The following is a 27,112-nucleotide window of genomic DNA, read 5'->3' as shown; positions in this document are numbered from 1 at the left end:
AGGTGTGATAGTTGACCCCCAATCCTAGCAGCCTCTGGAAATGACATTTGTAAGATACCGGCGCTTTATCTCTACAGGTACATACATGTATGTATGAAGTAGCGTCTGGCTAAAAACATCGGACAAGTTAGGATCGCGTATATACTGGACGGGAAAATCGATAGGCTAGGATGGAAAGAATTGCCATTTTATAATAAGAACATTTAGCGCCCCTTATCCCATTCCAAGTCACCCACTCGTTCCCGTTTACGCTCGCGCTCTCTATCACGCTGTAATCCCCGCTTTCGGCCGACCACCTCCTTCTCTCGTTCACGAGGATCAATCACCATAAGTGAGTCTGCATCACCTCCGTGCTCGCGTTTCCAGTTCAAGTCCTTGCCTAGGGTATCTTCCCCAAAGCGGAGTTCATGCGAGAGCCAACCTCCATCTTGCTCTTCGGTGTCGTCCGCCTCTGTCTTGGGATCGTCCCATGCCTGGCAGGATTGGCAGTTTGCAATGAAGTGCAGATCGCAGAGTTGGGCCTCTTCGTCTTCTTCGTCTTCCTTTTGGTTTTCGGTGTCTTTATGACTCTTGCTATGTGATGATGTGGCAGTCGGTTCGGGTTTAGCTCCTTCGAGTTTGGCTTTGAAGGCGTTGAAGAGCTGTAATGCTTCTCGCTCAGCCGCGCTACTAGGCCCTGTCCCGTTGCGACTGGAGCCATTTGCAGTTCCTGGAGGTGGCCGTTTCCGTCCTCGGATGGAGGTCTCGGGGATCATGGCTTCCAGGGCAGATTTCTTTCGACCTGTGTCCTTAGGACCGACGTCGACGTCGCGGCGCATTGATGCCATCAGAGCGGCAATCTGAGCATTTGTCCGCGACAGCTTGGACTCCTTTGCGGGCGGGGCGTCCGGAGTCGGAGACCGAGTAGGCGACTCAGGGTGAGGAAGTGGGAGTTGTGCTTCTGGCTCTGGTGTCTTCGGGCGCTTTTTACGCTCTGTAGACGGCGATCGTTCTAGAGATGGCGACCGGGGCCGCTTGCGCGGCTGTGACGGGGCTTCTGCTCCGGGTTTGGGTTTTGATACTTCGGCCTTTGCACCTGGCGCATCCACGACCAAATTGGTGTTGAATTTCGGCTTCGCTGGGCGCATGGGCATTTCTTCGTCTGCCTCATCTCCAAAGCTCAGAAGCGTCTTCCCACCTTTAGGCGCCTTCTTCTTTTTCTTGGGCGCGCCCTTCTCTGCCTTCCCGGCTGTTGTGACCGTCTTTCGGTCCTTTAATTTGCCCTCCAATGGCCCCAGTTCCCCAACCTCGCAGGATGTCACCTTGATCGGATAAACAGGACGCTCAGTACCCGGGATGCGCTCTGCGTCTGCGATCTTCAACACATTGTAGATGCTGTCCCCTTCCAGTCTTCCGAAAATTGTACATTGTCCATTCAACTCACGCTCCGTGTTCGCTAGTGTGATGAAAAATTGACTGCCGTATGTCCCGTCCTCACTCTTGGCCATTCCCAGCAAGCCGCGTCGATTGAAACGTAACCGACTGTGGAGCTCATCACGTAAAACGACTCGCTCGTTCGGGTCCCGAGCTTCAGGGTCAAATTCGAATTCCGGATATTCATAGATAGAAGTTCCGCCGGAGCCAGTGCCGGTGGGATCACCGCCCTGGACCACAAAATCGGGGGCCACCCGATGGAAGATTGTGTCGACATAGTAGTTGTCCTTGCAGTGCTGGAGGAAATTTTTGCAGGTGAGAGGGGCCTGGTTTGCGAAGAGCGCGATTTGGATAGGGCCAACCGTCGTGTTGAGCGTCGCCGACGCAGTGGGATTGGGCTCGCTGGCGTATTGGGTGGACATGATGGGCAAGTAAGCTACCGGCTTACGGTGCGTGCCACAAGTGGGGTGGGAAGAGGATTTGAAGTTTTACTCGGGGATATGGACACCCCTCTTGAGTGTTGCGATTCAATGGGTTGGTTTCTCCGATCAAAAGCTCGAACGAACGTCATGGCACGTGACGCCGACCTAGCCCTTATTTACTTGACCAAGGACATTTTGTTCAGGATAAAATTAACTGAGAAAGGAGTGGACATTATTTCGTTTCAATTCAACACTACATGACATATTTTGCATATTTCCCGCAGTGTCGGAATGAGACCCAAAGCACCTATGACTACCTAGCCAGGCAACATGAGATTGAGACTTGTCGCATTTGGGAGTGGTCAATAGCAGCGGGGACTAAGAGGCTTTCCGGTGGGTATCTCGGGCACATGCTGAAGACTTTTATCAGTCTTGACATTTGGTGGCAGTGGATGGTGGTAGGTGGTGGAATGATCCAAGGAAGATTTACTCCCCGACTCACCAGATCATCAGTGCGAGATCTCGTTTTGAGAGGGGATATTTGGCATTGAAGAAAGATTTGTCGGGTGCAAAATCGAGACTTGGTTAAGCAATCGACAGGACATCTTGGAAGCGCATGTCGGCTGGAAACGGCCCAACCAAATGGAGTCTTGAGATCATCACTGTCGCAGTGTTGATAAAGATCGAGGTATGAAAAGCCGCAGATGAGTCGCATGGGGAGTAGTCCAGTGTTGTCGCGTAGGGAGTGATTACTGATAATCACCATGATTTGTCGTGCATGGGGTTTTGCTTGATGGGGAACCCAGCGCAAGCTCAAGCTTCAGTGCCAAGTCAAATTCACACCGGTTGTCCCTCTGCCAGGGGCTGCGGAGCAATCATCTGTTTCTCCATATGGCCTTGGTCCTGGTGCTGCTCCTGATCCGAAGCCCTGGCATGAAGTCCTAACTTAAACCGCAGACGACGCAAAGTGCGTTCGGAGATACCGTAACCTTCTTTCTGCAACATGTTGAGCATGGCCTTATCGGTCAGCCTATCCTGTATGAAAAGGATCTTAATGCGCGCATGCAATGCCTCATCGCCTGTTGTCGTCTGGTGTCGCTTGCGGATACCCCACTTGCGAAGGCGGGACTGAATGGTTCGCTCCTTGACTTGGATATTATGACCGCTTTCGAGGGTGCGGCTGATAGAGTCGCTACTGATGCCATGGTGGTACAGAGCAATGATTTCATCCCGGTAAGGTTCCAAATTGATTTGTTGGCGAGGCATTCTGTTGAGAAGAGAAGAGAGAAGAAGAGAAGTTGGTGGAGTTTCGAGTTGTTGACTCAGGGCGGTGAATCTGCGGGATGGTCACTTTTGATATACAAGCTTGGAGCATAGATGTGATGTTTTCAAGTTGGATGAAGAGATGTTATTGAAGCTATTATTATGCTCTTTGGCTTGGACAGGGACCTAGCCTGAAAATTGAGACAAATTGGATCGAAGCATGCATACTAATTAAGCCTCCCAGTTGTCATATTGAATTCAACCTTGGAAGGTTGTATAGTTCAAAATCAGATTCAAATTATTATGGCATTTCCATTTTTTGTAAATTCATTACGCATTGTAAATCCTACCAAGAGCAAGTCACAGACTCAGGATCCCCCCATTTCTCTGATCCGATTGGAAAAACCAAATAATCTAAACCTTTTTATCCTCCATAACATCAGACGAGCTCATTTCAGAGAGAGCCTTGTTCCGCTTTGCGATGCGGAATCCACCAAGCAGGAAGAATATAGCCTGCAGACCAAGAATCACTGCGAGGGTAACCATGGCACCAATGACACCTGCCACGGCGAGTGACATTCCCGAGCCATTAGTGCTAGAGGTGCTAGCAGAGCTGGAGTCGCCGCTGGTACTGTCCGAACTAGCGCACTTGCCGTCTGTGTTGCCGCACACGGCACACCACTCGTCATCGGAAGTAACAGCAATCTCTTTGGTCTTCGAGGAAAACTCGTCCCAGGAGAGAAGCTTGCTTGGCTGGCCGTACAGGGCGTATACAGTAGGCTCAGATGAGCCCGTGATAGTACCATTGTGGAACATGAAGCGCACGCTGATGTCGGACTTGTCAGTTGGGAAGTCGGTGCCGCTGGCGTTTGTCACCAGTTCAAAGACCATTGACGAGGCGTAGTCCGGGATTCCAGTGAAGTCGATCGATGCAGCAGGCATCTGCAAAAGACCGAAGAGAGAGAACATGGTGCCATAAGAGCCGAATCCGATGTTCAGCTTGGTCTCGCCCTTGGTAGCGATGGTCTCGTTGAGTCCGGCCAAGATTTCGCCTGCCAGGACAGCACCGTCGATGGCGCGCACTTTATCGGAGGCGTTATAAGCCAGGTTGAATTGATGGGTACCAGCTAGAGCAAGCAGCTGGTGGTATACCTCATCGGTCAGGTCTGACTTGTGAGGGAATTGACTGGTAGAGTTATGGATTTTGCCGACGTTCAAGTAGTCGAAGATGGTATAGGCGTTCTTGAAGGTCATGTCAGACGAGGCAAATGTGCCATCTAGCATAGGGGAAAGAGATTGGTAGAAGTCCTTTGTCGAGGACAGCAGCGAGGTGTACATTTCGGAAGAAAAGTAGTTGTTACTGCTTAGGGTTGCCTTCTGGCATCCACTGGAACCCTGCAGCCAGGTGGAATCCTCGGCGTTCTTGCTTGTAGTGGCAGGTGCCAGCTGAATGAGCTGGTAGCCGTTCAATGGTGCTTCGACCGAGCTTCCATTGCCCAGGGTCTGGGAAGCTACTTTCCCCACGGAGGGTATACGCCCTGCAGGAAGCCAGTGGCGGAGTTCTGCAGTACGGCATCCGAGGGAGCAGAGGCACTGATCTGCTTTGGGTTGACAACATCGGCACTAATGCCCTCAATCTGCTTGGAAGAGTCCGACGAGATGTATCGCTGGTTGTAAAAAGATCCCGAATCAAAGACCTCCCGGTAACCCAGGTCGGTCAATTGGGTGTTACCGAACACTTTTGCGGTGCGATCTCCATGGCGGGCGAAGATATACGCACCCAACACACGCTCGGCATCCACAACAGGAGACAAAGTTGCAGCCAGCAAAATGCCAGATTGGATAGAGTACCGCATGGTGAAATAAGGAAACAGAGAAAAGAAATTCAAGCAATAAAATCACCGGAAGTACAACCCTTATGTAGTTTTAAGTCAACGTCAAGATTGTTGCGGGCAAGACCCATTGACTCTTCCGATCAAACCTTTAAGCTTCTAGGCTTGAGAGCGGGGGAAAAACTGATAAGTATAAGTTCTGAGAATAGTTTAGTGTCGAGAATACGATCAAGTCAATTGGCCCAACGACAAATTGCAGCAAGTCCGAAGTCCACAAATTAGCTAATTGAAAACCATCTCCGCGGTCAGCCGGAGACCTGCGATAGCGGAGGATAGCGGAGTTACATACATACTACTACATACCTGCATACATGCATGTAGGATGAATTGACGATAACAAATAATAAAAAGTAATAGAACTGTCTACTACATATGTATACTTGTCGTTAGGTCTTCGAAAATATGAGAAATTCTCGCCTCCAGACTCCAGCCTACCCAGATTGCTACATTTTATATGACATGAAAAACCAGAGAAGAAAAAAAACCCAGAGAATATTTGGATCGTGTCGCTTGTCATTTATGCCACCGTAACACCCTTGTCACCCATTAACTCACATCCATTTCGCACTACGCCAACGAGCCCTCCAGTCTGAATAGCTTCTGAACCGCCCCCTGCAAGTCGCCATTCAATCTCAGCCAGTCCTTCGAGCCAGGTGATACGTGTTTGGGCGGGGACTTCAAGCTGTTGGAGTTGGTCTGCTAGTGCGGAGAGGATGTCGGCCAAAGCTAGACCTTTGGTGGTCTTGAGGGTTTGCACGGTGTTCAGACAGGAAGTGACATCGCTGGTGGATAGGATGGTAGTCATGATTTCTTGAATATCGGACGGGTGCGGGGCGGCAATGCAGTCGTAAATCGTCGCATTGGTAACAGTCTCGGGCTCAGGACGAGGGGCTTTAGGAGCATCTCTCATCGGCAGCGGGATACCTAAAACAAAGATAACATTGGTCAATGGGGCTGGATGCGAGCAGAGAGAAGGATAAGAACTTACTGCTGGCAAAGCATGCCTGAAGCACGTTTAGGGCTCGTCGCATATCACCTTTGCTCAGGGTCACTAGACTATCCACGGCATCGGGCTGTATTTTGACACCCTCCTTCTCAATCACTTGGTCGACCAAGGTCCGAATATCAACCTCCTTCAATGGACTAAACCGGAACCGGGTACACCGGGACAGGAGTGCCGGGGACAGCTTATGTGTGTAGTTGGCAATGACGCAGAATCGGGTATTGGCCGTGTAGCGCTCCATGATACGACGGAGCGCCATTTGTGCGGTCGAAGTCATCGCATCGGCTTCGTCCAGAATAATAAGTTTGAAACCTGCCAGAGGGGAGCCGGCAGTGCCTTGGGGGGCCATGTTGAAGATTTGTTTGGTGCCTGTTGGTGTTCACGGTAAGCCGGTGGTTCAACTCGAGGCTCCTAGGGCACGAACTTGCAAAGGTCTTGATTTGTTCTCGAACAACATCAATACCACGATCATCACTTGCATTCAGCTCTAACACCATTTGCCGCATGTTTTTGTTACCGTAGATCCGCCGCGCCAGGGCCAGGATGGTAGAGGTCTTTCCGGTTCCCGGAGGTCCGTAGAGGAGGAGATGGGGTAGTCGCTGTATGAGAATGTTAACCCAAGGCTGTCGTGACATCCACTGTCATAGGCATTCGTTACATTTGTCTCCACGAACCGGTTGATAGTCGCGAGAATGTCTTGATGGCCAGAGACATCGTCTAGGCTGCTTGGTCGATATTTCTCAACCCTGACAAGTTTGTTAGTTGTAGCACACGAATTGACACCGTTCTCAAACTCACCACGGCAAATTATCTTGAGCTTCGACAGGCAGATCAGCGACAGTCCTCTTTTTCCCACTGGCGTTGTCGGAGCTAAATTGCAGGTCCTTGGGCGCATCCACGTCCATTTCATCGTAGTCCGACATAGTGAATGACTCCTGAGTTGAGGTAAATAGTCAATACCAACAGCCCAAGTCACGAAAAGTAGGTAAATCGTGAAAAAAGTGTGTCCAAATGGTTTGACGCGTAGAGCGCGTAAAGAGGCTCGGGGCGGAAAATCATGGAGCTTTGGGGGACTCCACAGATGACATCCCTCAACTGCCTAACCTCCAACGGGTCAACTTATCCCCCCGGTCTCTTAGATTGAACTTCCTCCCAATTTGATTATTTGACGCATTCAAGATGCCTGTATGTTTTTGATCCCTTCATATGTGTGCGAAGTCTGTTATTAACCCTCAATGCAGGCATACCACTCCATCTTCCTGGAGGACCGCGATGTCCCCGTGATAGGTACAACTCCTATCAAGCCTAGCGCAGGAGTTCCTGAGCTATGTATCGAACATGTCAAGGACCCAAATTGACCATAGAACGTCTCCAACTAGGAAATTTCCCTATTCTTCCCCTCCGAACCCGTACTCGCGGCCCCGCATACACATTGCCCCCGCTTCCCAACACCGACGACCTCGATGTGTCGCCAGAAAGTGAATCATATGATTGCGTCGATGAAATCCTATCGCTCTTCCGTGCCAATGTCTTGTTCCGCAACTTTGAGATCAACGGCCCCGCGGATCGCATGCTCATTTATGGAACTCTGTTTATTAGCGACTGCCTAGGAAAGGTCAAGCCAACTATGACTGCCCGTGATGCGGAGAAGGTAAATTTTGATGCTCCTTGTCAAAGCCCCGGTATAGCAGAACTATATCATTGACAATTGTATTTCCAGGCCCTGACCAACGCCGCCCTCGACAACTTTGCTATTCCCGGTGACGTGTCGTTCCCGCTTAACCAGGCCTTTGAGCCCCCGCGTGACCGCCAGGATGCCGAGACTCTTCGCCAGTGAGATTTTCGCTTCTATAAGTTGCACTGCATTTTTGGCTAACTGGTTCTTGCGATTCTAGGTACATTTCGCAGGTGCGACAGGAGATCGCCATCCGCCTACACGCTAGATTATACCCCGGTGGAGTCGGGCCATCAAAGGTAAGAGGGAGCAAAGAATATACTCTCAATATACCCAAAATACTGACCAATTCTAGTTTTGGCTGAGTTTCACGAAGAGAAAGTTCATGGGAAAGAGTCTCTAGATGACGAGCGTTGCTGTATATTGTTTGATGAAATTCAGCGCACGAATGAATTTGATACTTGATTCAACACCACATCGAGCGCTTTGCGTAACTACCAGAGAGGCTTGGGTGTGTCTACTCGCATACCTGGGAGTTAAACCCGTCCCCAGACTAGCCCTAAATCGATGTCCAGTATGCCCAAATAAGGGGTGCCAGCGAGGGTAAGTCAGAACATCAAAGCTAAGAAGTTGTAGTAGTTATACATTGAAATGCTATTCGATCTATTTTGAGGGCATTTAGGGCATTCATTCGTGAAACCTAGGACGTCATCTCCACATCTCGATCACTGATCGGGGTAGATGTCGTTTCCAACTTCCGTCTCTTGCGAACGTTGCCAGCAGCCTGGATATTCTGTGTGGTGGGGAGCACGCGAATGCCATGGAAGAGATATCCCTCTGCGCCACCACGTCCAGTCATGAGGGGGTGGGTTCGACCAGGCAGAACTTGCCAAGGACGCACCCGCGACGTTTGCAAGGTCGGTGGAAGGAGAATGGTCGGATCGACGACGAATTCTTCATGGAGTGAGGTCAAATCGACAGCCTCTCCTTCGGAACTCTGCAACTCCAATTCTCGCTTTTTGTTGATAAATGCGGTCCTCCGAGCAGTGGAGTACATGTCTGCCAATTCAACCAGAGATTCGACTGTCGGAGAATATACGACAACCGGAGCAGACCCCGCAAGGAGCGGGACCATTGTCTTTAGAACGCTTGCCGGCTCTAGCAAGGTGGACACGATCAGACCATCAAAGTTACCGGCCCGTCCCTCATCCACAACTGCTTTAACTCGCGCCCATCGATTGCGCTTGTGGTAATACGCAGTGCGCTTGCTTTGTTTAAGTTCAGCCAATTCCTCTGCAGGTATGATGGGTGGTTCGTTGGCGTAGAGCGGATCGGAATTGGGGTCAGCCAACTGCATCCAGGAGATTGATTTGAGACGGGTGTGGAGAGGGTGGGATTCATCGGGGTTATTGGTGTCATAGCCAAAGAATTTCAGGAGTGACAAGTTCGGTTGTGAGTATGGGTGGATAACGGTGATGGTGTTGGTAGTAGCGGACATTGGCTGGGGACGTATGCGCCGGGGCTTTGGGGCGCCATTGGTATGTTGGGATTCTGCGACATCGTGGGCTGGAGCATCTTGCTCTTCTGTGGGCTCTTCATCGGCATCGTGCGGATATAAAATTCCCATGCGCTCAGCCATCGCGGCAACAACAAGTCCGCCAGTCTCGTCGACGATGGCGTAGCGTCCATGTGGCTTCATCCCTTCACCCACTTCAATGTTTCCGCTGTGATGTACATTGCCCCAGCACCCGATGAGACCGATATGTTCATCCCGTAGCTCCATGGACCTTTGCGCATCCCGTTCTTCGATCAAGTAATTGGCGAGAAGGCCAACGTCCAGTGGCAGGACGGTAAACCGCTTCAGATACTTCTTGCGTTTCCGCAGTGTGTATTTGGCAAGAGAAAATGCAGTCTTCTGGTCGATTGCGCTGTGCGATTCCAAGAGCTTTGCGACAATGTCTTTCCCCGCGCCACCGGCCTCTCTCTTCAATTCCTCAATTTCCTGCAAAGTCAATTTCTGAGAAGAGTTTTCGTCAACAATTTCACGATTTGTTCGCATCGGGACTCCATTTTCGCCAGTTTCCACGTCGTCGCCCTCCCCATCTCCCTCCCCGCGAGGAGGGTCTCCGCATGCAACTCCGTTGCTGACACGACCCGGAGCTGGTGGCCAGCCTCGTCGCTCGCATCAAGGATTTCGAAGGTAAAATAGAACGGTCGTCCAATAATCTGATTCGCGGTAAAGCTACCAAATCTACCCAAATTGACGATTCTGATCCAACGTTAGTTCTTGCGATGGAATCTTCCCCCGCACAGAGCGAAAAAGTACTTACGTATCGGGAACGATCTGGATGAGCCTTAACTGATCTGACTGGAGCCGGATAGCCACGTACTGGCCCGGGCGAATATAGGAATGCATGATGGCGATGGAACAGCCTTGCCTCGAGCTCTTTCCACAAAATTATTCTGGGGACTTTTATGGCCGATAGAATAACAGCCAATCAGAGGACGAGGATACTCCCAGCCGGGTGGATAGATAGTCCGGGATATTGATGCCTTAAGTCTTGATGCCTTAGTTAACGTATTTCACAAGCGAGCTGCGCACACAAGCGAGCTGCGCACCCCACCCAACCTACTAATTTCAAATGCATTTATCTCAACCAAAACGCCATTAAATTAAATTTAAAAAAAAACATCATCTATCTGGACATGCATCTCTCCTATGACCCCGATTTTTACATAGCCCGCATGTTGGTAAAGCCCTAGTTCTTGGCTGTAAAGGTGGCGAAGGCCTTCTTCGTGGCGGGGGTATAGGTGCTTCTATTGCTTCCACCGGCTGTATAATTAATGCAGATGCTTCTTGAACTGAGAGGCCTTCTTCCGCCGGTATCTGCCTTCTGGATCTAGTACGCTTTTGCTTCTTCTTCTCATTTTCAGCGCGTAAATCGCTCACTTCTCTCTCCAGTAGTGCGGCGGATTGCATCGTGATCTGGTAGGCTTTCAAAACCTGGTTTATAGCGGAATTGAGCGGGCTCGGGGGGCTTCTTGATCTTGTACGAAGTAATGCTTTGATTGACAAAGCTTGTTTTTGCAATTGTATATAGTTCGAGGGCGTTTTCGGATCCCAATCACTACTCCGGCTAAAAGGGGGGGAGGGGTAGTAAGCCGGATATTAAGCTTCGAAATCACTCTCTCTGGTGTAAAAGGGATTAAACTAGTAGATTGAAAGCTATTTTTAATAGTCTTAGATTTAAAGGCTTCCATTCGTGTAGTAGGGTATGCTTTAAGAAAATCCAGTTTGTTAATATGATTCGATCCGCACCGTATTCGAAATTTAACTAGCCGGCTATAGGCTCGTTTTAACACTGTAAAATAGCCTATATCTAGAGGCTGTAAAAGGTAAGAGGAATGCGGAGGTATATAGATTGGTATAATCTTATTCTCTTCACAAATTTTATTAAATCTCGGGGTTAAATGACTTCTATAGCCGTTAAGTATTAAAAGCTGATATATCCCCTTCGTATATAAAGAAGTAGTAGGAATAAAGAGCTTTTCAAGCTAACGAATCCCAATTTCATTAGTAGTCTAGCCGTTAGGACTAACTTTAAAACGCTAGTCAGAAGGAAGGCTATCGAACCAGGATTTAATAAAGACTTTGCCTTTAAAAATCACATATAGCGGAAGAGCCTAGCTAGTAGCATTCGTACACTCGATAACAGTTACCTATTCACAATTTCCAGGTTATAAAAGTGCTCGCCGACCGTAGTATTCACTTCTCGTAATCACCCTCGTAGTCGCCGTTAATCCTATCGCAAAACCGGTCTTATTAAAGTTATAAACGTCGTCCGGGTCGATCCCGAATTGTAAGATGGTTTTTTAAATAAGATTAAACCACTCTGTAATAACCTTCGGGTCTTCGTATTTCGTACGCTCATAGTTATACCGTTTCGAAAACCGAGAGGATAGAAGAGGATGTCGTTTCATATAGTTCGTCACCCAATTTTCGCCGACCGAAAGAACCGGGGTAGTTCCGCGCTTTTTAAGAAGAAGATTCGCTATTTCTCGTACCATAGACGGCCGGGGAGCTGATCCTCGAGAATCCATAGAGAGAATCCATTTTTTAAGAGATTCCTCTTCAATTTCTGTCAGTTTATGTGAATTGGCGCGAGAATTCGCGCGAGAAGTGGTCCCATAAAGACGTGTCCGGAGGGTTGATTCGGGCACTTTAAAACGGCGCGCTGCTTCGCGAATAGCGCTGATTTCTTTATTCTTAAAAGCCTGGATAGCTAATAAGATCCTACCCTCCCTCTCTATTGAATCTTTAGAGGATTGAGAGCGAATTGGTGGCATAGTGGGTGGTTGAATTAACTAAGTGCTAATTTACGGACGCGTTTTGGGTGGGGTGCGCAGCTCGCTTGTGTGCGCAGCTCGCTTGTGAAATACGTTAAAGTTTGTTGATGCCTGCATTTAATGCCTTAAATTACTGGCTCTCGTCCATTTCGTCATAAGTCTGCTGCATACCGCCCCATACCATACTTGCACCGCCACGCTACCTGGGACCTCACTTCCATGTGAATAATACGGTAAATACAAATACTGGCGTGGAAGCTTCCCCCAGGTTAGCCAGCAAATGGTGGATCTGCGGAATCCGGGTGCCTTGCGAGAGAGGGAGAGAGAGAGAGACCTCGGAGACTCCTGAGATCATCATCCACCTTCGTCATTGCTTTGAACATCGCTTTCTCTTCATTTGGAGCATGATTTTTCCTCAAGCTAAACGTTAGGCTGCCCAGGTGTCGCAGGTGTTGCCCATCAATTACGTATACGGGCATTTCAGCCCCTGCCGCCCCAGCGCAAGGCGTTTTTCCTATACGGAGTATCTAATGGCTTATTGTTATTATTTCAATCTTTGAGCTTACATCCTGAATCCACTCTTTGATCGGAAATACAAACTCTTATTGAGGGTATTCTTGACGTTAAGTGCTTTGTTAGCCTTCGCCTAGAAACTATACACGAACTCAAACCTTCCCTCCGCCACCCAAAAGGTCAACGGACGTCTTCATGGGCCTGCGCAAACAGCCCCCACCACGTCTGGAGAATATTAACAAGTCAAATGCTCGACCGGACGCTCGTTCGCCCAAATCACCCAACTCTGCATTCTCCCGCCCGACTCGTTTGAACCGATTTCCTTCTGAGGACTCGATCTATTCCCCCGACCTCAACACATCACCTGCGTTTGACCTGATGCCGCTTGAAGAAGCACAGCGGTCGCCGGTGGGGTCTCCCACCAGCCAGCCGCCGAACTCCTGGCCAGACAATACCAGAAGGCTGGATGATGGCCACTCCCGTCCATATGATCAATATGAGGGATCATACAAGGAACATGCAAATACCGACCGGCAATGGGATTCGCCTACATTTATGGTAGGTCCACCACCAGGAGCAGCTGAAAATGTGTGGCGGCCAGCATCCGACGCCGATCAGGGCTCGCGTGGAGAGCTCCCGGTACAGTTGCAGTCGAATAATCCATTCTTAAAGCCCAGGCCGGCAGAGCGTACTCAAGATCTCTTGGATCGCAATGAGTGGGGGCGTGATTCACATGCGACTTCAAACAGTGACGCATTGAGCCAGTGTATGACATTATTTGCTTCTGAAAGCTCTCTCAAACTAATATTGGTTGCTAACAATTTACAGCCGAGGGATATATTCCGATGACTGCACGGCTTTCTCTTTTAGACGGACCGGAACAAGAATCCCCATGGGCCGAGGATCGTCGTCCTCATTCTCGTTCCGAGCAACGCCCCGTGTTGGGCGGCCACCACATTGATGATAACTCACCGTGGGGGTCTCAACAGTCAATTAAGGTCTCGGCCCCCCAAGAGGTCTACCTGCAAGGAGTGCAGTCTAATCCATATGCCCCTGCGGTTTCTGTGCAGCCGTCTGAGCCCTCTGATGGAGAAAACCATGCCTATGCACAATATAAACATTCATCCAATCCAGGGAGACTTGGATCAGATGTTGACATCAACACTCCATCTGTTACTCTCTCGAGTCGAACCTCTGCCACGTCTCACGAACTAATCGATTTGGATCCATTGGGCGTCGCTGGCAATTCAAGGGCCGAGGCTGGGTCTCATGCTGCGTCTTCAGTGTACTCAGAGCCAGCCGCGAACGGAGCAAAACCATTGTCAGAAAAACAGGAGCTTACACCTTCCGTGATTGGACACCTACAACAACCTAAAGCAAGCCCCATACTATCTGCGACAGAAGCTGCACGACAAAATGAACAAAGGTCAGAAACCTATACCATTCGACAAATCCGATGGACCGATCAAAGTGGTCAACTGCTGGAGTCCCCGATTTTGGTCCAAAATCAAAACGGACCCTGTCCACTGCTGGCGCTTATAAATGCATTGGTGCTGCGCGCGAACCCCAACGCTCACCCCCCCAATCGTTAGAGCTCTGGCGCCCCGCGAGCACATTTCTCTGGGTCTGCTAATCGAGGCGATGTTTGAAGAGTTGACAACATGTCTGGGTCCTGATGAGGAGTTCCCAGACATCGAGGCCCTCACCCAATTCCTGACAATGCTGCATACGGGCATGAATGTCAATCCACGTTTGACAATGGTGAGTACATGCGATGTGTCTCTCAAGGGTCACCTATACTAACCTACAGTTAGGATTCTCCTGAAGGATTTGGCACTTTCCTCGAAACCAGTGATCTTCGACTGTACAGCACGTTTGATATACCATTGATCCATGGCTGGCTAGCCTCTTGGTCCAGTCCTACTCATGATGCAATGTCACGCACTGCTCAGTATTACGAGGATATTCAAATGCTGCCTTTTCGCAGACAAGAATTCGAGGAACGGGTGACTCGAGGTGAGGCACTTGAGCCTGAGGAAGAGAATACCATGGCGGATATCCAAACGATCCAGCGGTTTGTGGAAATTGAGAATGCGACACAATTAAGCCCATTTGGTTTGACACAGCTCTCGACTAAACTTGCGCCCGGATCCGTCTCCATTCTTTTCCGCAACGACCATTTCTCGACTCTATATAAACACCCGCAATCCCACCAACTGTATACTTTGGTCACCGATGCTGGATATGCGGGCCATGCCGAGGTAGTTTGGGAATCTCTAGTCGATGTGACAGGGTTCAACACAGAATATTACTCTGGCGACTTTCGCCCCGTGGGCGCTGGTCCTTCGGCCCCATCTGGTGGTCTCGCGGGCCCCCAAACATCGAATGAGCCAGACACGCATTCTCCAAATGCAGACGAAGCATCGAAATCCCCTGAGCCGACACAAGAACAGAGTGATGCAGACTATGCATATGCGCTCTCACTTCAGTTCCAAGAAGAGGAGCGACGCGAGAATGCTAGGAACGAACAGGCTCGTGATCGTCGCACGCCTGCTCCGAATAATTCTTCCAATCGACCATCGCCTTCGCCTCGGTTGAGCAATGTACCTAATCGATCTTCGAGCGTTGCCAATGTGATTACTTCTCAGCCTAGACCTCAGTCACAACATGGGCCCGACCCTGAGGACCCAAACGCACCTCCTCCTCCCTATGAACAAGCTGCTAGCGGGCCGCGCTATTCTCCCCCTGATAGAAGGCCATACGGTGCCGCAGGAAATCATTACCCCGGCAACCGGAATTCGCGGAATCGAACGTCACAGTATTCTCACCGACAACGCCCATCTGTACGTACAGGGGATCATAACGTAGCGGAGACAGAACGGAACAGAGAATGCATAGTGATGTGACCAATGCTAGACCTGGAAATGATGAGTGGCCCTGATACTTTACGCCAATGCACTGGAATGAATATGACGCCTACGAACGATATATATTGTAGAGAAACGAATGTCTTTGATTACTATGGTTCCATATGAAACAAATCAGTTTCTCATTTTCCTCCTCATTCTCCCAATTCTCCACGGATCTATAAAACCAACACGGACCTTGTCCGCGCCTTCTACAGGAGCGGGGGTATTAAAGACATCTAACCAGGTGACATAGGAAATGGCTACCTTTTTCGGGACTTGTCCGCATGAATTACAACTAATTTGTCCTCAGTTTGGGGAAATTAAAGGATTCTCGCATTGTATCTGTGGGGGAAAAGGCTTCTCATTGGAGGAGTTATTATGGCGCCTTTTCCCCAGACAGTCTTTTCCCCGTAGAAAGACTCAAAAGTGCATAGATGCAACCTTGGAAGCTATGCCAAGTCTACTATGTACATGCAACTCATCTACTCTTCAAAGCCAAAGGGCGTTTTGGCACACTCTAATGCGTCTTCCTGAAGAATATCCGGGTCCGCCGGGCCGCAAGGATTAGGGCTTAATATAAAAATTGGTTACCTATAAATGTCCTTGAGGTACCGTTGCTTTTGTCCTTTGCGAAATCATCATCTGTAGATATCCTCCAACAATAGATCTTGCCATGCAGATTCTCCTTTCTGCCATCGTGACCCTCGGGATAGCCCAGACAGCTACTGCTGCCCCAACAGGGGCTGTGTGCACTGGAACATTTAGCGCAATCTCAGCCGCCGATTTTGTGTCTAATCTACATCCCGGTTGGAATCTAGGAAATACACTTGACGCTATTCCCGACGAGGGATCTTGGAATAATGTACCCGTTGTGGCATCGACATTCGATACCGTGAAGGATGCCGGCTTCAAGAGTGTTCGACTCCCAGTTACCTGGGCTGATCACTTTACCGGAAGTTCACCTGATTGGACTGTTGACCCAACATGGTTGGAACGAGTCTCCGATGTGGTCGATATGATTGTGGCCCGTGGACTGTACGCTATCGTTGATGTGCATCATGGTATGATATACCTTGTATAAACCAAGTTGACTTTGACTGACAGCAAACAGATTCATGGGTTTGGGCTGATGTTACCCAATCCGGAGCCAATCTTACCATGATTGAAGAGAAATTCTACAGTCTCTGGTATCAAATTGGGACCAAGTTGGCCTGTAAATCGAACCTCGTTGCCTTTGAACCCATCAATGAGCCTCCGTGCAATACTGCGGCCGACGGTACCGAGATCAACAAGCTGAACAAGATCTTCCTCCAGGCGATTAACGATGCCGGTGGGTTCAACTCGCAAAGAGTCGTTACTCTAGTTGGAGGTGGTCAGGATAGCATCAAGACTGCAGACTGGTTTGTTGCACCTTCTGGGTTTTCAAACCCATATGCTATTCAGTTCCACTACTACAGTCCCTGTGAGTTATATATCAATTTATACCTACCGGTATTATGTGTTGAGTTGAACTGAGTTGAGCTGACTGAACTGCCTGATTTCTAGACGACTTCATTTTCAGCGCTTGGTAAGAGTATAGGCCCAGCATATTAGCTATTATTTTACTGACTCTCCAAACAGGGGAAAGACCATTTGGGGCTCTGACAGTGACAAGTCTGCTTTACAGTCTGACTTCCAGCGGCTGCGCAACACTTTCCCTGATGTACCTCTCCTTTTGGGTGAATATGATGCTTCACCCACCAACACCGAGCCCGCTGCTCGATGGAAGTACGTTGACTTCTTGACCAAGACTGCAGCCAGTCTTGACATCTCCTGCGTGCTGTGGGATAATGGACTAGACCACTTGGATCGAACCACCGGGGTCTGGCGTGACACTAACTCACTCTCGATCATCACAAAATCCACCGAGTCCACTGCAAATAGTCTGCCAGACAGTACAGAGGACGCTTCTGCGACCACTCAGTCATCGTCGGCTTATATTTTCCATCAGTATGGAACAGACGTGACTGAACAGACTCTTCCATTTATCTTCAACGGTAACAAGCTCTCGTCAATCAGTGACTCTACTGGCTCTACCTTGTCCGAAACAGACTATTCTGTTTCGGGTGCGAATATAATCTTCACAGCCTCGTATTTATCCAAGCATCTTTCGTCCACGACAGCACCGGGTGTCGTCGCCACTCTAACTCTGAAGTTCTCGGGGGGTGACTCGTCCCCTGTTATCCAAATTGTGCAATGGAAGGCTCCAACTCTGTCATCTACGTCGGCAGTGGCCTCGTCTGTCTCCGGCTCTGACCTATCGATCCCAATCACCTGGGGTGGACTACCAACTGTCGCTGCAGTAAAGGCTTTGACCAAGAGTGGAAAATACCTGGTCGATGACTGGACAGTATCGCTGGGTCCTATCCAACAAGCCAGAGCTGTAAGCTGAGCCCTACTCCTCGTGTGCCTTTTGGCCAATACTAATCCATCGATATAGACCTATAGTAGCCAGTATAAGTGGGACGACTCCCATGTAATCCTCACTTCATCTGCTATTAGCTCTGTCATCTCTGCTGGCCAATCGACTGTATTCACCTTCGAGTTTTTCCCGCGGGATAATGGTGTTGCGAATGCTGTCAACTTTACCTTGACTGTCTGATGGGAATTCTATCTCAATGGGATTTACCAAGGAAATGGACCAATTATATCATTAACATTATTTGAGTGCGCTTGATCGGGCTTCGCTTAGCAGCCTCGGTATCTAATAAACAGAATTTATGTACAAAAGCATCCTCCCAATCGGTCATCAAGTCATTAAATTCCATGGCGGATAGCCATGATCAATACAGGGTTTTCAATTCCCGTAAAGGAAGATGAGGGTCATATTTATCCCACACGATCTTGTTCTTGTCATCCAGGTGCGCACCCTCATCCGTGATGCTGATTATCGAATCTGTCTCCATAACCTCATGGTTACTGAAACCCCACTTGTCGCGTGGGATCCACAAAGTCGGTGGTGGTGATGCTACACATGGCTCGAAATATGCTGTACGCATCTCTTCGGGCGTGTAGGTAACCCCCTCCACATTGCGTCGAACCTTTTGACGCAAAGCAGCATAATCTTTGTATACGTTCGGGTGGAACCATCTCCAGAAGGCCATCGCGCGTGGGCGGCGCTCTTCGTTGATCGCTGCCACCGCATCTTCTCTCTCTTGAAGCATTTCCTCTTCCGCGTCAAGGGATCGTGGTAGGAAAGTATTCAGAGGGGCGAGTGCATCGTTGAGCGACATGTGTGCCAGGATGTTGCCGATCAGGAATAGAACCATGATGATGACTGGGCCGATAGCGCCCCTGATGGCGCAAAGTCCTATCATGCAAATCTCAGCCAGGTAGAGACCGGTTAGCAAGTGTTGCAGGGCTCGTGGGTAGACTAGTCCCTTTGTGTCGACTTCGATATCATATACGAAGAGGAAGTTGTATCGGTAGGCTTGGTATACAAGATAAAGCCCGAGGAAGGCAAATCCCAGAATCAGAGGTGCAATGCATGAATAGGTCAACGCTAACGGATTGAGTCAGTTAATCCTCGTTAAAATCCAGTAGGGTACCGCTTACCAATTACAGCCATGTTGGTGAAGACGGGGAAGACATTGCCCCAACTGAGAGAGGCAAGTTCGGCCCATCCTTGAAACAGACGACGAGGGGAATAGGCAAAGAATGTGGTGACAAATTTGAACACCAAGGCACTGACAATTTGAACAAGGGCCAGAGAACTCATGCTCAATCCCTGCAGAATGAAGTACGAAATATAGAAATTGGTCGCCTTGGGCAGGTTCTGCGCCAGCAGATCTTTGACCGAGAGAGGATCCTTGACGATTTGTGCAGTAGCAGCCGACGCAGCCGATGTCAAGGTCGTGACCAAGAACACTTGTACCACTTGAAAGACAAAGTGAGCGCTTTGTGTGAACAACTCAACTCGTGCCTTGGATGGAACTCCAGCTCGCCTAGCGCATACTATTTAGAAGTCAGCAAGGGTTCAACGAACAAAGCAGACCAGGGGAACATACTGCGACATATGATCGGCACTAATGACATCAACGCCGCTAGGGCCGCGGCAGGAAGAAGACCCTCAATTGCTCCTTTGATGAAATCGGGCAAGTCAAGAATGAAGCCGAGGAAGGGAATCAGCGTGCAGATGTATGTGATGTTCGAAATTGCACCCACGATTGCCGCAGGAAACGACCAGAAAATGACCATCGCCGCCAGGAATCCCTGGATTGCGAATCTCCTAACAATTCTTTGCCACCAGCTAAGATTCAGTGCCGACCATACAACCTCACTAGGCGAAACTCCAATAAAGCGAGGCGTCATGTGAAACGGCTGGTGATGCGACAGCGTTTGTAGGGCGACTTGTGCATCGGCCTGGCTGTTGAATTCGACAAAGATTGCACTGAGCTGTTTTGCTTCGCCATTTTGGTGTTTGGCTTGTAGATTCGAGACCTTTTCGATTTTCTTTGCGAGCTCAGCCCGATACCAGTGGATAGAGTCGACTTTTTCGCCAAAGAATTTCAGTCGATGCATGGGACGTTTGACCTTGTGAGACCATGCCGGGTTGCTTGACTCGCAATCCAGGCACATATCGATATTCCATTCACCCGTTTTGATTGCTTGAGTGCGGACTTTATTTGCTCGCCGAATGAGCTTCGTCTCTGCGGTTTCTAACTTCTCAGCTAGTCGATCCCGTTGAGTGACCATCTTTTCCAACTTGGAGCAGTCGGAGGTAATCCACGTTCGGCAGATCGAGTCTCCAAATACTTGTCGTAGTTTCTTCTCGTTCTTGTAGGCATCCGGAACTGACATAAAGAGGACTGTACGGGACGACATTCGAGATGCATAGGCTGGCGAGTTGAGGTAGGCCTGACGGAGGTTTGCATAATACAGGCTTTCTCTGACCACGACATAAAATACGAACGCTATACATGGTCAGTAGGGCTGTTTTGCAAGTGAACAACTGAGAACTCACTGAAGTAGACACATGCCACTATAACATTGGCATAGTATCTGCTGGGGTTCTTGACGTTACTGAAACTTAGCTTGTCGAGCTCTGTATTGCCGTTGCCCCCAGTGGCATGAAGTGGCAGCAGAATTGGCCATGTAATCACACAGCCTGTCAGACATGTCGCAGCCAGGACGCGCAAAAATCGCAGAAAAAGATAACCGTCTAGCGATGAGTGGTGGAGCACATGATTGTCTTCAATCCTTAGAAATGTGCCGAGCCAGTTAACCCAGCCAGAAGGCAACTCGGGACTCCGTTGATGCTCATGTATGTCGGGCAAGTAGGATCTCGGAGCGTACCATCTGCGCTGTGTGCGCCGAAATATCAGAAAAAGGCCAATCCAAAACGCGGCGTAGACAAGTGCAGGCAATAGAGTCATCACCAGGGCGGAGCCGGATGAGCCCCCTCCCCCGGTAAGACTGCTGGCGACATCACCGGAGGTGGTCGACGCGTCGCCTCGTGCCGATCCAATATTTGCGTCGTTACCCTTGATCAGATTAGCAATATTTCTACATAGTTAATGGGGAGTTGAATATACCGTTATACTCTCCATGGTGAGTATAGTCTTGGAAACAAGGAGATATAAAAGCCAAGGAAATGACAGGAAAGAGGGGGCTGTACGGAGCAAGTTCCCCGGGTTAAAAAAGAAGCAAAGAAAAAAGCAATACTCTTTGCATGGTCCCCGCTTACGACCTGTCACCCACAATGGAGATTGACAAGTTCGTGCATGGAAGAGCTGATAGGCCCGGCTTGAAGATTAATCCAAAGTGCTCTCTTGCCGATCCGATAGTTTGCGGGTCTTTGCCTTGGCAGTATCTATGTGTACTATCAATATGTCCAGAGGAAAGTCCAAAACATGCAGAACCTGTGGGGGTAGGGAAAAAAAATTAAAATTGAAAATCAGAAAAAACACATTGAAAATTCATTGAAAATTCATCTCAATTGCTGTGTAAAATGAAAATGAATCGAAAAATACAGATAGAGAGAGGGAAAAGAATCTCATTGGCCAATGCGGGTCTCCCAAAGGAACCGAGGAACCTTAGAGGAAAAACAAACCTTGGGAAGATTTGGCGCTAATCGATCAACCCCCTGAAATGTGAGAACTTTCATTTGAAAGGACCAATAATATCAATGTAATGTCAACCCATCTACTCAGTAAGGATCTCATCCATGGATTTTATAGAACCTTGGAAGGGATCCATGGATTAGGTACCTAGGTAGTAAATGGATACTTTTTCCCCCAATGATTTTCAGGAATGTAAGGGGGTCTGGCGGTGGAAACTTGCGGTTACACCTATGGAGAATGTTGACACGGGAGCTTGAAATGTCAAGACATATCATGAGGAACTAATATCCGTGCACACGTGGAATCGTTCGAGAATATCTGACGTGTCTCATCTGGTGGAAATTGTGTTTTAGATAGTAAATGGATTGATGGTATGGAGTAGATAGCACGGAGTAGATGATAGACGGATGCTAGATGACAACATTTGAAGAGTCGACCAGCAGGTGAGACTTACGTGTAGTACATGTAGACTATTACGTACATACGTGTATGTTGTACTATATAGACTACAGACTGTAGGGAGTACAGCATACAACCAAATGTATAGAAATGTGAACGTGCAGGTCTTGGCACACATATGCATGTACTACCTAGATAGGAATGTATATGTAATAACCCCCTCTACCGACTACTTCTCACCTGTCCTTTCGAGTTTTTCGCTCTTTAAAGCCCTTACTTGAGACTGGAGACGTTGCACTACATCCTGTATTCGCAACTGTCAACCCATGTGACTTTAAAACACCTTGTGCTCTGGATAACCATGAAGGGGGAATGCTAGCTAACGCCGTCGGCAAAGATAGGTAATGGCGCATAACTAGTTAGTGTATGGATCTTGTATCGGGAGCTATGCCGCTGGGGAGCGGGAAACCCCCGTCGTCGGGACAATCCCGTTTCTGGTTTCTTACATAAGTGAATATATTTAAGGTCTGTATCTATGGATCAATTTCTGACAATATTCTTCTATCTTCTTGACTATACATTGTTTCCCTTATGTTGTCTCTCCACGGGAAAGTTGCCCTCATCACTGGCCTCGGTCAAAGCCAATCTGAAGGTTGGGGAATTGGTGCTGCCATCGCTGTTCTCCTAGCCCGACAAGGTGCAAAGATCTTCGGTGGCAATCGCACGCTCGCTTCCACTGTTTCCACTAAAGAGGCCATTGAGACTGAGGGTGGAGTTTGCGACGTCGTGGAAACAGACGTGACGTCAGCTACATCAACAAAAACCCTTGTGGAAGCCTGTATGGCTAAACACGGACGGATTGACATTCTGATAAACAACGTTGGGAGGTCAGAGCCCGGTTGCCCGGCTACAATGTTGGAGGAAGTTTGGGATTCCCAGGTGGACCTCAATCTCAAGAGCGTGTTTTTGATGTGTCAACACGTTCTACCGATAATGGAGCAGCAAGGCGGTGGCGCAGTGGTGAGTGTAGCCAGCATTGCCGGCTTGAGGTACATTGGAAAGCCTCAGGTTGGGTATTCCGCGACGAAGGCTGCCATCATTCAATTGATGAAAACAACGGCTGTCATCTATGCACCCAAAGGTGTGCGTCTGAACACAGTTGTTCCTGGGCTCATGGACACTCCGTACACAAAATGTATGGTATCCAGATATGCGGATGATCAAGCGGAAAGATACATGGAAATGCGCCATGCGCAAGTTCCGATGGGGAAAATGGGCGACGCTTGGGATGTTGCCAATGCTACGCTCTTCCTGGTTAGTGACGAGGCGCGGTATATCACTGGACAGGAATTGATCGTGGATGGTGGCATAACATCTTCGACGGGGAGGACATGATTTGAACTCAAAGGTTTCTGGGTGGAACTGGTAGGATGGCGCGGATGTTGAAGAATTGAAAGAATATTTATATCTATGTACAACATCCTTGGAATAAGGTCTTAACTCTTAGGTTCACGATTCTCCTTGGAGACAGGTAGGAACTTTGTGTGTGAACCCTTCGAAACCAAGGGGCCCACTTGATCGTCGATGACTCGGGAAATTTTGACAGTCGTGAAGGCCATTGACTTCCCCACCCGATCAGCAACCGCAGAGATATCCAGGGTATCTCCGATAGTGGCAGTTGACAGGTATGAAACGTGGATATCAATGCTTGCGCCTGTTCTCTCATATCCATGTGTGGCTATCGACATGCCCCCGGCCCAATCAATGATAGCTGCAGAGACAGCCCCGTGAATGGTGCCCCTGGAATTGACATGTTCCGCCGTGAGCTTAAGTCGGGCTTGCATGTGGCCGCGTGTTGCACTAATGATATCGACATCGGGTAGAAGAAGGCGATAGATAGGGCTGTCATTTTTGGTTCGCTCCCAAACCCCGCGCACATGCTCCAATTCGGTGATATTCATAGTGGGTGATCACTTTAGGGAAAGAAAGTTGGGAGAATGAGGATATGGAGAATAGCGCATTGAAAATGCAGGGGAAGAGGGATTTGGAATTTTCTCGTTGAAGTCCGAGTCGGAGAGGCCGAGAGCGGGATGTGCCGCCTCTGCAGCGGAGTCGATCTGAAAGGGCACTGGGGAACATAAGTCGGGGATGTATATCTAAACATACATATGTACCTAGGTATCTTGCTATACATCCTGGTGTAGTTATATTGTTTTGACCTTCAGTGTGTGTGATTAACTAGAAGAGTCAAGACATCGATCTGTGGACTCCTACATAATCGCCTATATAAAAAACCAATTATATTTCAGGTAACTCATAGACTGCCACAAAAGGCTACTAAAAGGACATATGAAAAGACTATCGCAAAAGCTATCTGAGAAGATCATTACCTAGAAGACTACGGCCGTACATATAAGCGACTATGTATTCTTGTGACAGTATGTTCCAAATGGAGGCGGTATACAGGGCGGTATATCTGGCTGGGTACAAAGGGTTACGGTAGATAAGGTGGATATGGGCGGTGAAGCTGGTGATGATTGCAGAAAAAGGGGAGCTACCAACAACACCAACTCTTCGTTATTTCGCAAAATGGAGAACTCGGCAAGGACGTTCAATTCGTCCTTAGAGGCCAAGCAGCCCTTTCCGCCCCTGTTGGCCGAAGACCCTATATCCCCGGAAGAACAGCAAGAGAGCTACGAAGCCGAGAGTGTCACCTCTCCCGGCTATGAGGAGATTGAGGTGGAGGACGATGCGGATTTCCAGTCGCACTACTCGCTAGAGCATCAATCGTTCTCCGATACAGACTCTGATGATTCTTCTAATATCGACCGGAATCATCCATTTCGCCAGTCCTCCAGCTCTCTCCATGGCCCCAATGCATTTGCGCCTCCGTTCTACAATCGTCCACCCACCCCTCTACCGCCCTCTCCCTCACTTACTTCTCTTCTTCGACCACCCTTTTCGACTACTACGTCACGTCCAACTACTCCGGACAGTTCCGATGTAGAAACTCCCAACGATACCGAGGCGGCAGTCGCCAAGTCAGCTCGTCGCGCAACCACTGTTCCGCGCGCCAGTCCCAAGGTTCCTACGTATGAATATTATGGCTTCGTGTTATACCTAGCTTCATCATTGGCTTTTTGTAAGTCTCATGGGGAATTTCCGGCGCAGTCTCTCATAGTCTCCCGCATACTAACCGGGCCAACCCAGTGTTTTATCTCCTATGGTCATATCTCCCATCACCGTTCCTCCATCAGCTTGGTATCTACTATTATCCCAACCGTTGGTGGTCGCTGGCGATCCCCGCATGGTTGGTGATGCTACTCATCTACATTTACGCTGCACTCGCCACATATAATACAGGCTACCTTACTTTGCCCATGCACAGCATCGAGAACATTGTCGATGAGGTTGCGAACGTATCGGTGATTGATGGAAAGGCGCGGAGACGTCCCGGTGGTGCTACCAAGATGAAGCCCGGTGCCACCTCATATCAGATCATGGGCCCCCAAAACCGCAAAGTCAATTGGCGCGAAATTTGGAGTGAGGGAACCGACGCCGTCATGGATGTACCGGTAGGGGGCGTGTGTGAGGTTTTGTATGGCCAGGACCGAGAGGAAGACTTCGATTATCTGGCTGCAGACTCATAGCTTCTCGATTAAGTCGATTTCCTCGTCAATTCAAACTAATATTCTCCAAAATATTGATTTCAGTGTTCCTGTTTACTCCGGGGACGGGCCAATGACGTCGCGAGTATAACCCCGAACATCACGTGGTTGGCAGATCGGTCTGGCCGCCTTCCGCCTTCCGCCTTGTTGCTCATATCATCCCAAACTATCGACAACAAAAACGGCCATTACTGTCGAGGGAATAATCTCACAATGTCAGCAGAACGACCTTCAACCCCGCCTTCACAGCCCAAGGAGTCGGGGACAGGACAGCTTCCCCGCGCCCCCATCACTCCTGAACAACAACGGAGGATGGTAAGTTCCTTCCAAGCTTGCGACATGGTCAGCCAAAACTAACTAGTCTCTCTGATAGGAAATTAGTCGCATGAAAGCTAAAGCTCTTCGGGAGAAGCGTGAAGCCGAACTATCTCAAGCCGCTCCAAATACCTCTCAGCCCGCAACAGGCGTCAAGCGCTCGTTCACTTCGATGGCGACATCCAATCAGCCTGCTAATATGCGTGATGCATCTTCTTCAAATCGCCCATTGGACTCCATCAGGCCAGCCCGAAACTTCACGAGCTATGTCGACTATGACTTTAGCAAGATGACCGACACGAAGGGTGGATTTTTGACACAGGAAGATGACCCGTTCAATAAGCAACTCCACGTGCCGGATGGGAAAGAAGTACAAAAACCGGCACATATGACGCAGAAGGAATGGGAACGCCATCAGCTACTCCAATCACTAAAGCGAAACCGGGAGGGACCCTTTGAACCAGGTCTAAGTGTCCTAGATGATAAAAGCAAGCAGAAGACATGCCGTGAATGTGGCAGTCTCGAACTTGACTGGAAATGGGAAGAGGAACTTAAGTGCTGCATCTGTCATGCTTGCAAGGAGAAGCACCCAGAGAAATACAGTTTGTTGACCAAGACGGAAGCCAAAGAAGATTATCTCTTGACAGATCGTGAGTACCTAATTGTCGCCTATGAAAAGAGAGACGTGCTAATCAGCCTACTTATAGCTGAACTCCGAGACGAAGAGCTTCTTCCACGCCTCGAGCGTCCGAATCCACACAAATCTACATGGAACAGCATGATGTTGTATTTACGATACCAAGTGGAAGAATATGCATTTTCCGAGAAGAAATGGGGCTCGGCAGAGGCGCTGGATGCTGAGTTTGAACGACGAGAAGGTGAGAAGAAACGGCGACGGGAGGCCAAATTCAAAACGAAGCTGCAGGACCTGAAGAAACGCACACGTGTGGAGGCCTACCGACGCAATCGTCAAGGTCCTTCAGGCGGAGAGTTTGGCGACGATCTCGGTTCTGGGCGGAAGCATGTTCATCAATGGGGGCGATCCATTGAGAATCCAGAAACTGGAATTGGTGTCAAGACGTGTGTAGAATGTGGGATGGAGGTGGAAGAGCTCGAGTTCTAGACGACCATAATGTACCATAGCATGATCGATTATTGTATGAGACCACGAGCAAATTTAGTATTTGGACCT

General features: G+C 49.1%; 12 protein-coding genes across 12 annotated transcripts; 5 read left to right on the top strand and 7 right to left on the bottom strand.

Moving 5' to 3' along the window:
- Positions 1–203: 203 nt before the first annotated feature.
- cwc27 (putative peptidyl-prolyl cis-trans isomerase) lies at positions 204–1,835 on the bottom strand (the record flags this gene model as incomplete). Its single annotated transcript, XM_057293377.1, has 1 exon — positions 204–1,835. One exon carries the CDS (start codon positions 1,833–1,835, stop codon positions 204–206), a length of 1,632 nt encoding a protein of 543 aa, XP_057148188.1.
- An 837-nt stretch (positions 1,836–2,672) lies between these two features.
- Positions 2,673–3,101, bottom strand: N7519_006600 (Clr5 domain-containing protein; the record flags this gene model as incomplete). Its single annotated transcript, XM_057293376.1, has 1 exon — positions 2,673–3,101. One exon carries the CDS (start codon positions 3,099–3,101, stop codon positions 2,673–2,675), a length of 429 nt encoding a protein of 142 aa, XP_057148187.1.
- A 411-nt stretch (positions 3,102–3,512) lies between these two features.
- On the bottom strand, positions 3,513–4,954 carry N7519_006599 (uncharacterized protein; the record flags this gene model as incomplete). Its single annotated transcript, XM_057293375.1, has 2 exons — positions 3,513–4,601; positions 4,634–4,954. The coding sequence occupies 2 exons, from the start codon at positions 4,952–4,954 to the stop codon at positions 3,513–3,515; spliced, it is 1,410 nt and encodes a 469-aa protein (XP_057148186.1).
- Positions 4,955–5,507: 553 nt separating this feature from the next.
- On the bottom strand, positions 5,508–6,916 carry N7519_006598 (replication factor C subunit 3; the record flags this gene model as incomplete). Its single annotated transcript, XM_057293374.1, has 5 exons — positions 5,508–5,914; positions 5,979–6,362; positions 6,418–6,592; positions 6,652–6,739; positions 6,792–6,916. The coding sequence occupies 5 exons, from the start codon at positions 6,914–6,916 to the stop codon at positions 5,508–5,510; spliced, it is 1,179 nt and encodes a 392-aa protein (XP_057148185.1).
- Positions 6,917–7,172: 256 nt separating this feature from the next.
- On the top strand, positions 7,173–8,071 carry N7519_006597 (actin-related protein 2/3 complex subunit 3; the record flags this gene model as incomplete). The annotated part of the gene is made up of 6 exons (XM_057293373.1): positions 7,173–7,178; positions 7,235–7,280; positions 7,373–7,644; positions 7,714–7,826; positions 7,889–7,967; positions 8,024–8,071. The coding sequence occupies 6 exons, from the start codon at positions 7,173–7,175 to the stop codon at positions 8,069–8,071; spliced, it is 564 nt and encodes a 187-aa protein (XP_057148184.1).
- A 297-nt stretch (positions 8,072–8,368) lies between these two features.
- Positions 8,369–10,084, bottom strand: trm6 (tRNA 1-methyladenosine methyltransferase subunit GCD10; the record flags this gene model as incomplete). The annotated part of the gene is made up of 3 exons (XM_057293372.1): positions 8,369–9,670; positions 9,715–9,937; positions 9,999–10,084. 3 exons carry the CDS (start codon positions 10,082–10,084, stop codon positions 8,369–8,371), a joined length of 1,611 nt encoding a protein of 536 aa, XP_057148183.1.
- A 6,026-nt stretch (positions 10,085–16,110) lies between these two features.
- Positions 16,111–18,078, top strand: N7519_006595 (putative extracellular endoglucanase; the record flags this gene model as incomplete). The annotated part of the gene is made up of 5 exons (XM_057293371.1): positions 16,111–16,498; positions 16,549–16,899; positions 16,983–17,004; positions 17,058–17,859; positions 17,917–18,078. 5 exons carry the CDS (start codon positions 16,111–16,113, stop codon positions 18,076–18,078), a joined length of 1,725 nt encoding a protein of 574 aa, XP_057148182.1.
- Positions 18,079–18,259: 181 nt separating this feature from the next.
- Positions 18,260–21,025, bottom strand: N7519_006594 (uncharacterized protein; the record flags this gene model as incomplete). The annotated part of the gene is made up of 5 exons (XM_057293370.1): positions 18,260–18,978; positions 19,032–19,430; positions 19,484–20,389; positions 20,440–20,959; positions 21,011–21,025. The coding sequence occupies 5 exons, from the start codon at positions 21,023–21,025 to the stop codon at positions 18,260–18,262; spliced, it is 2,559 nt and encodes an 852-aa protein (XP_057148181.1).
- Positions 21,026–22,528: 1,503 nt separating this feature from the next.
- On the top strand, positions 22,529–23,332 carry N7519_006593 (SDR family NAD(P)-dependent oxidoreductase; the record flags this gene model as incomplete). Its single annotated transcript, XM_057293369.1, has 1 exon — positions 22,529–23,332. One exon carries the CDS (start codon positions 22,529–22,531, stop codon positions 23,330–23,332), a length of 804 nt encoding a protein of 267 aa, XP_057148180.1.
- Positions 23,333–23,433: 101 nt separating this feature from the next.
- Positions 23,434–23,898, bottom strand: N7519_006592 (PaaI family thioesterase; the record flags this gene model as incomplete). The annotated part of the gene is made up of 1 exon (XM_057293368.1): positions 23,434–23,898. The coding sequence occupies one exon, from the start codon at positions 23,896–23,898 to the stop codon at positions 23,434–23,436; it is 465 nt and encodes a 154-aa protein (XP_057148179.1).
- A 628-nt stretch (positions 23,899–24,526) lies between these two features.
- On the top strand, positions 24,527–25,587 carry N7519_006591 (uncharacterized protein; the record flags this gene model as incomplete). The annotated part of the gene is made up of 2 exons (XM_057293367.1): positions 24,527–25,079; positions 25,148–25,587. 2 exons carry the CDS (start codon positions 24,527–24,529, stop codon positions 25,585–25,587), a joined length of 993 nt encoding a protein of 330 aa, XP_057148178.1.
- Positions 25,588–25,818: 231 nt separating this feature from the next.
- On the top strand, positions 25,819–27,043 carry rad14 (DNA repair protein RAD14; the record flags this gene model as incomplete). The annotated part of the gene is made up of 3 exons (XM_057293366.1): positions 25,819–25,920; positions 25,979–26,570; positions 26,628–27,043. The coding sequence occupies 3 exons, from the start codon at positions 25,819–25,821 to the stop codon at positions 27,041–27,043; spliced, it is 1,110 nt and encodes a 369-aa protein (XP_057148177.1).
- Between the last annotated feature and the right edge of the window lie 69 nt (positions 27,044–27,112).

Source organism: Penicillium mononematosum, assembly GCF_028829835.1.
Source record: "Penicillium mononematosum strain IBT 11891 chromosome Unknown utg000003l:1.0-8172316.0:1.0-8177699.0, whole genome shotgun sequence".
Taxonomy (NCBI): domain Eukaryota; kingdom Fungi; phylum Ascomycota; class Eurotiomycetes; order Eurotiales; family Aspergillaceae; genus Penicillium; species Penicillium mononematosum.
The sequence above is the reverse complement of the archived record's forward strand: the minus strand, read 5'-3'. Positions and strand labels throughout refer to the sequence as shown.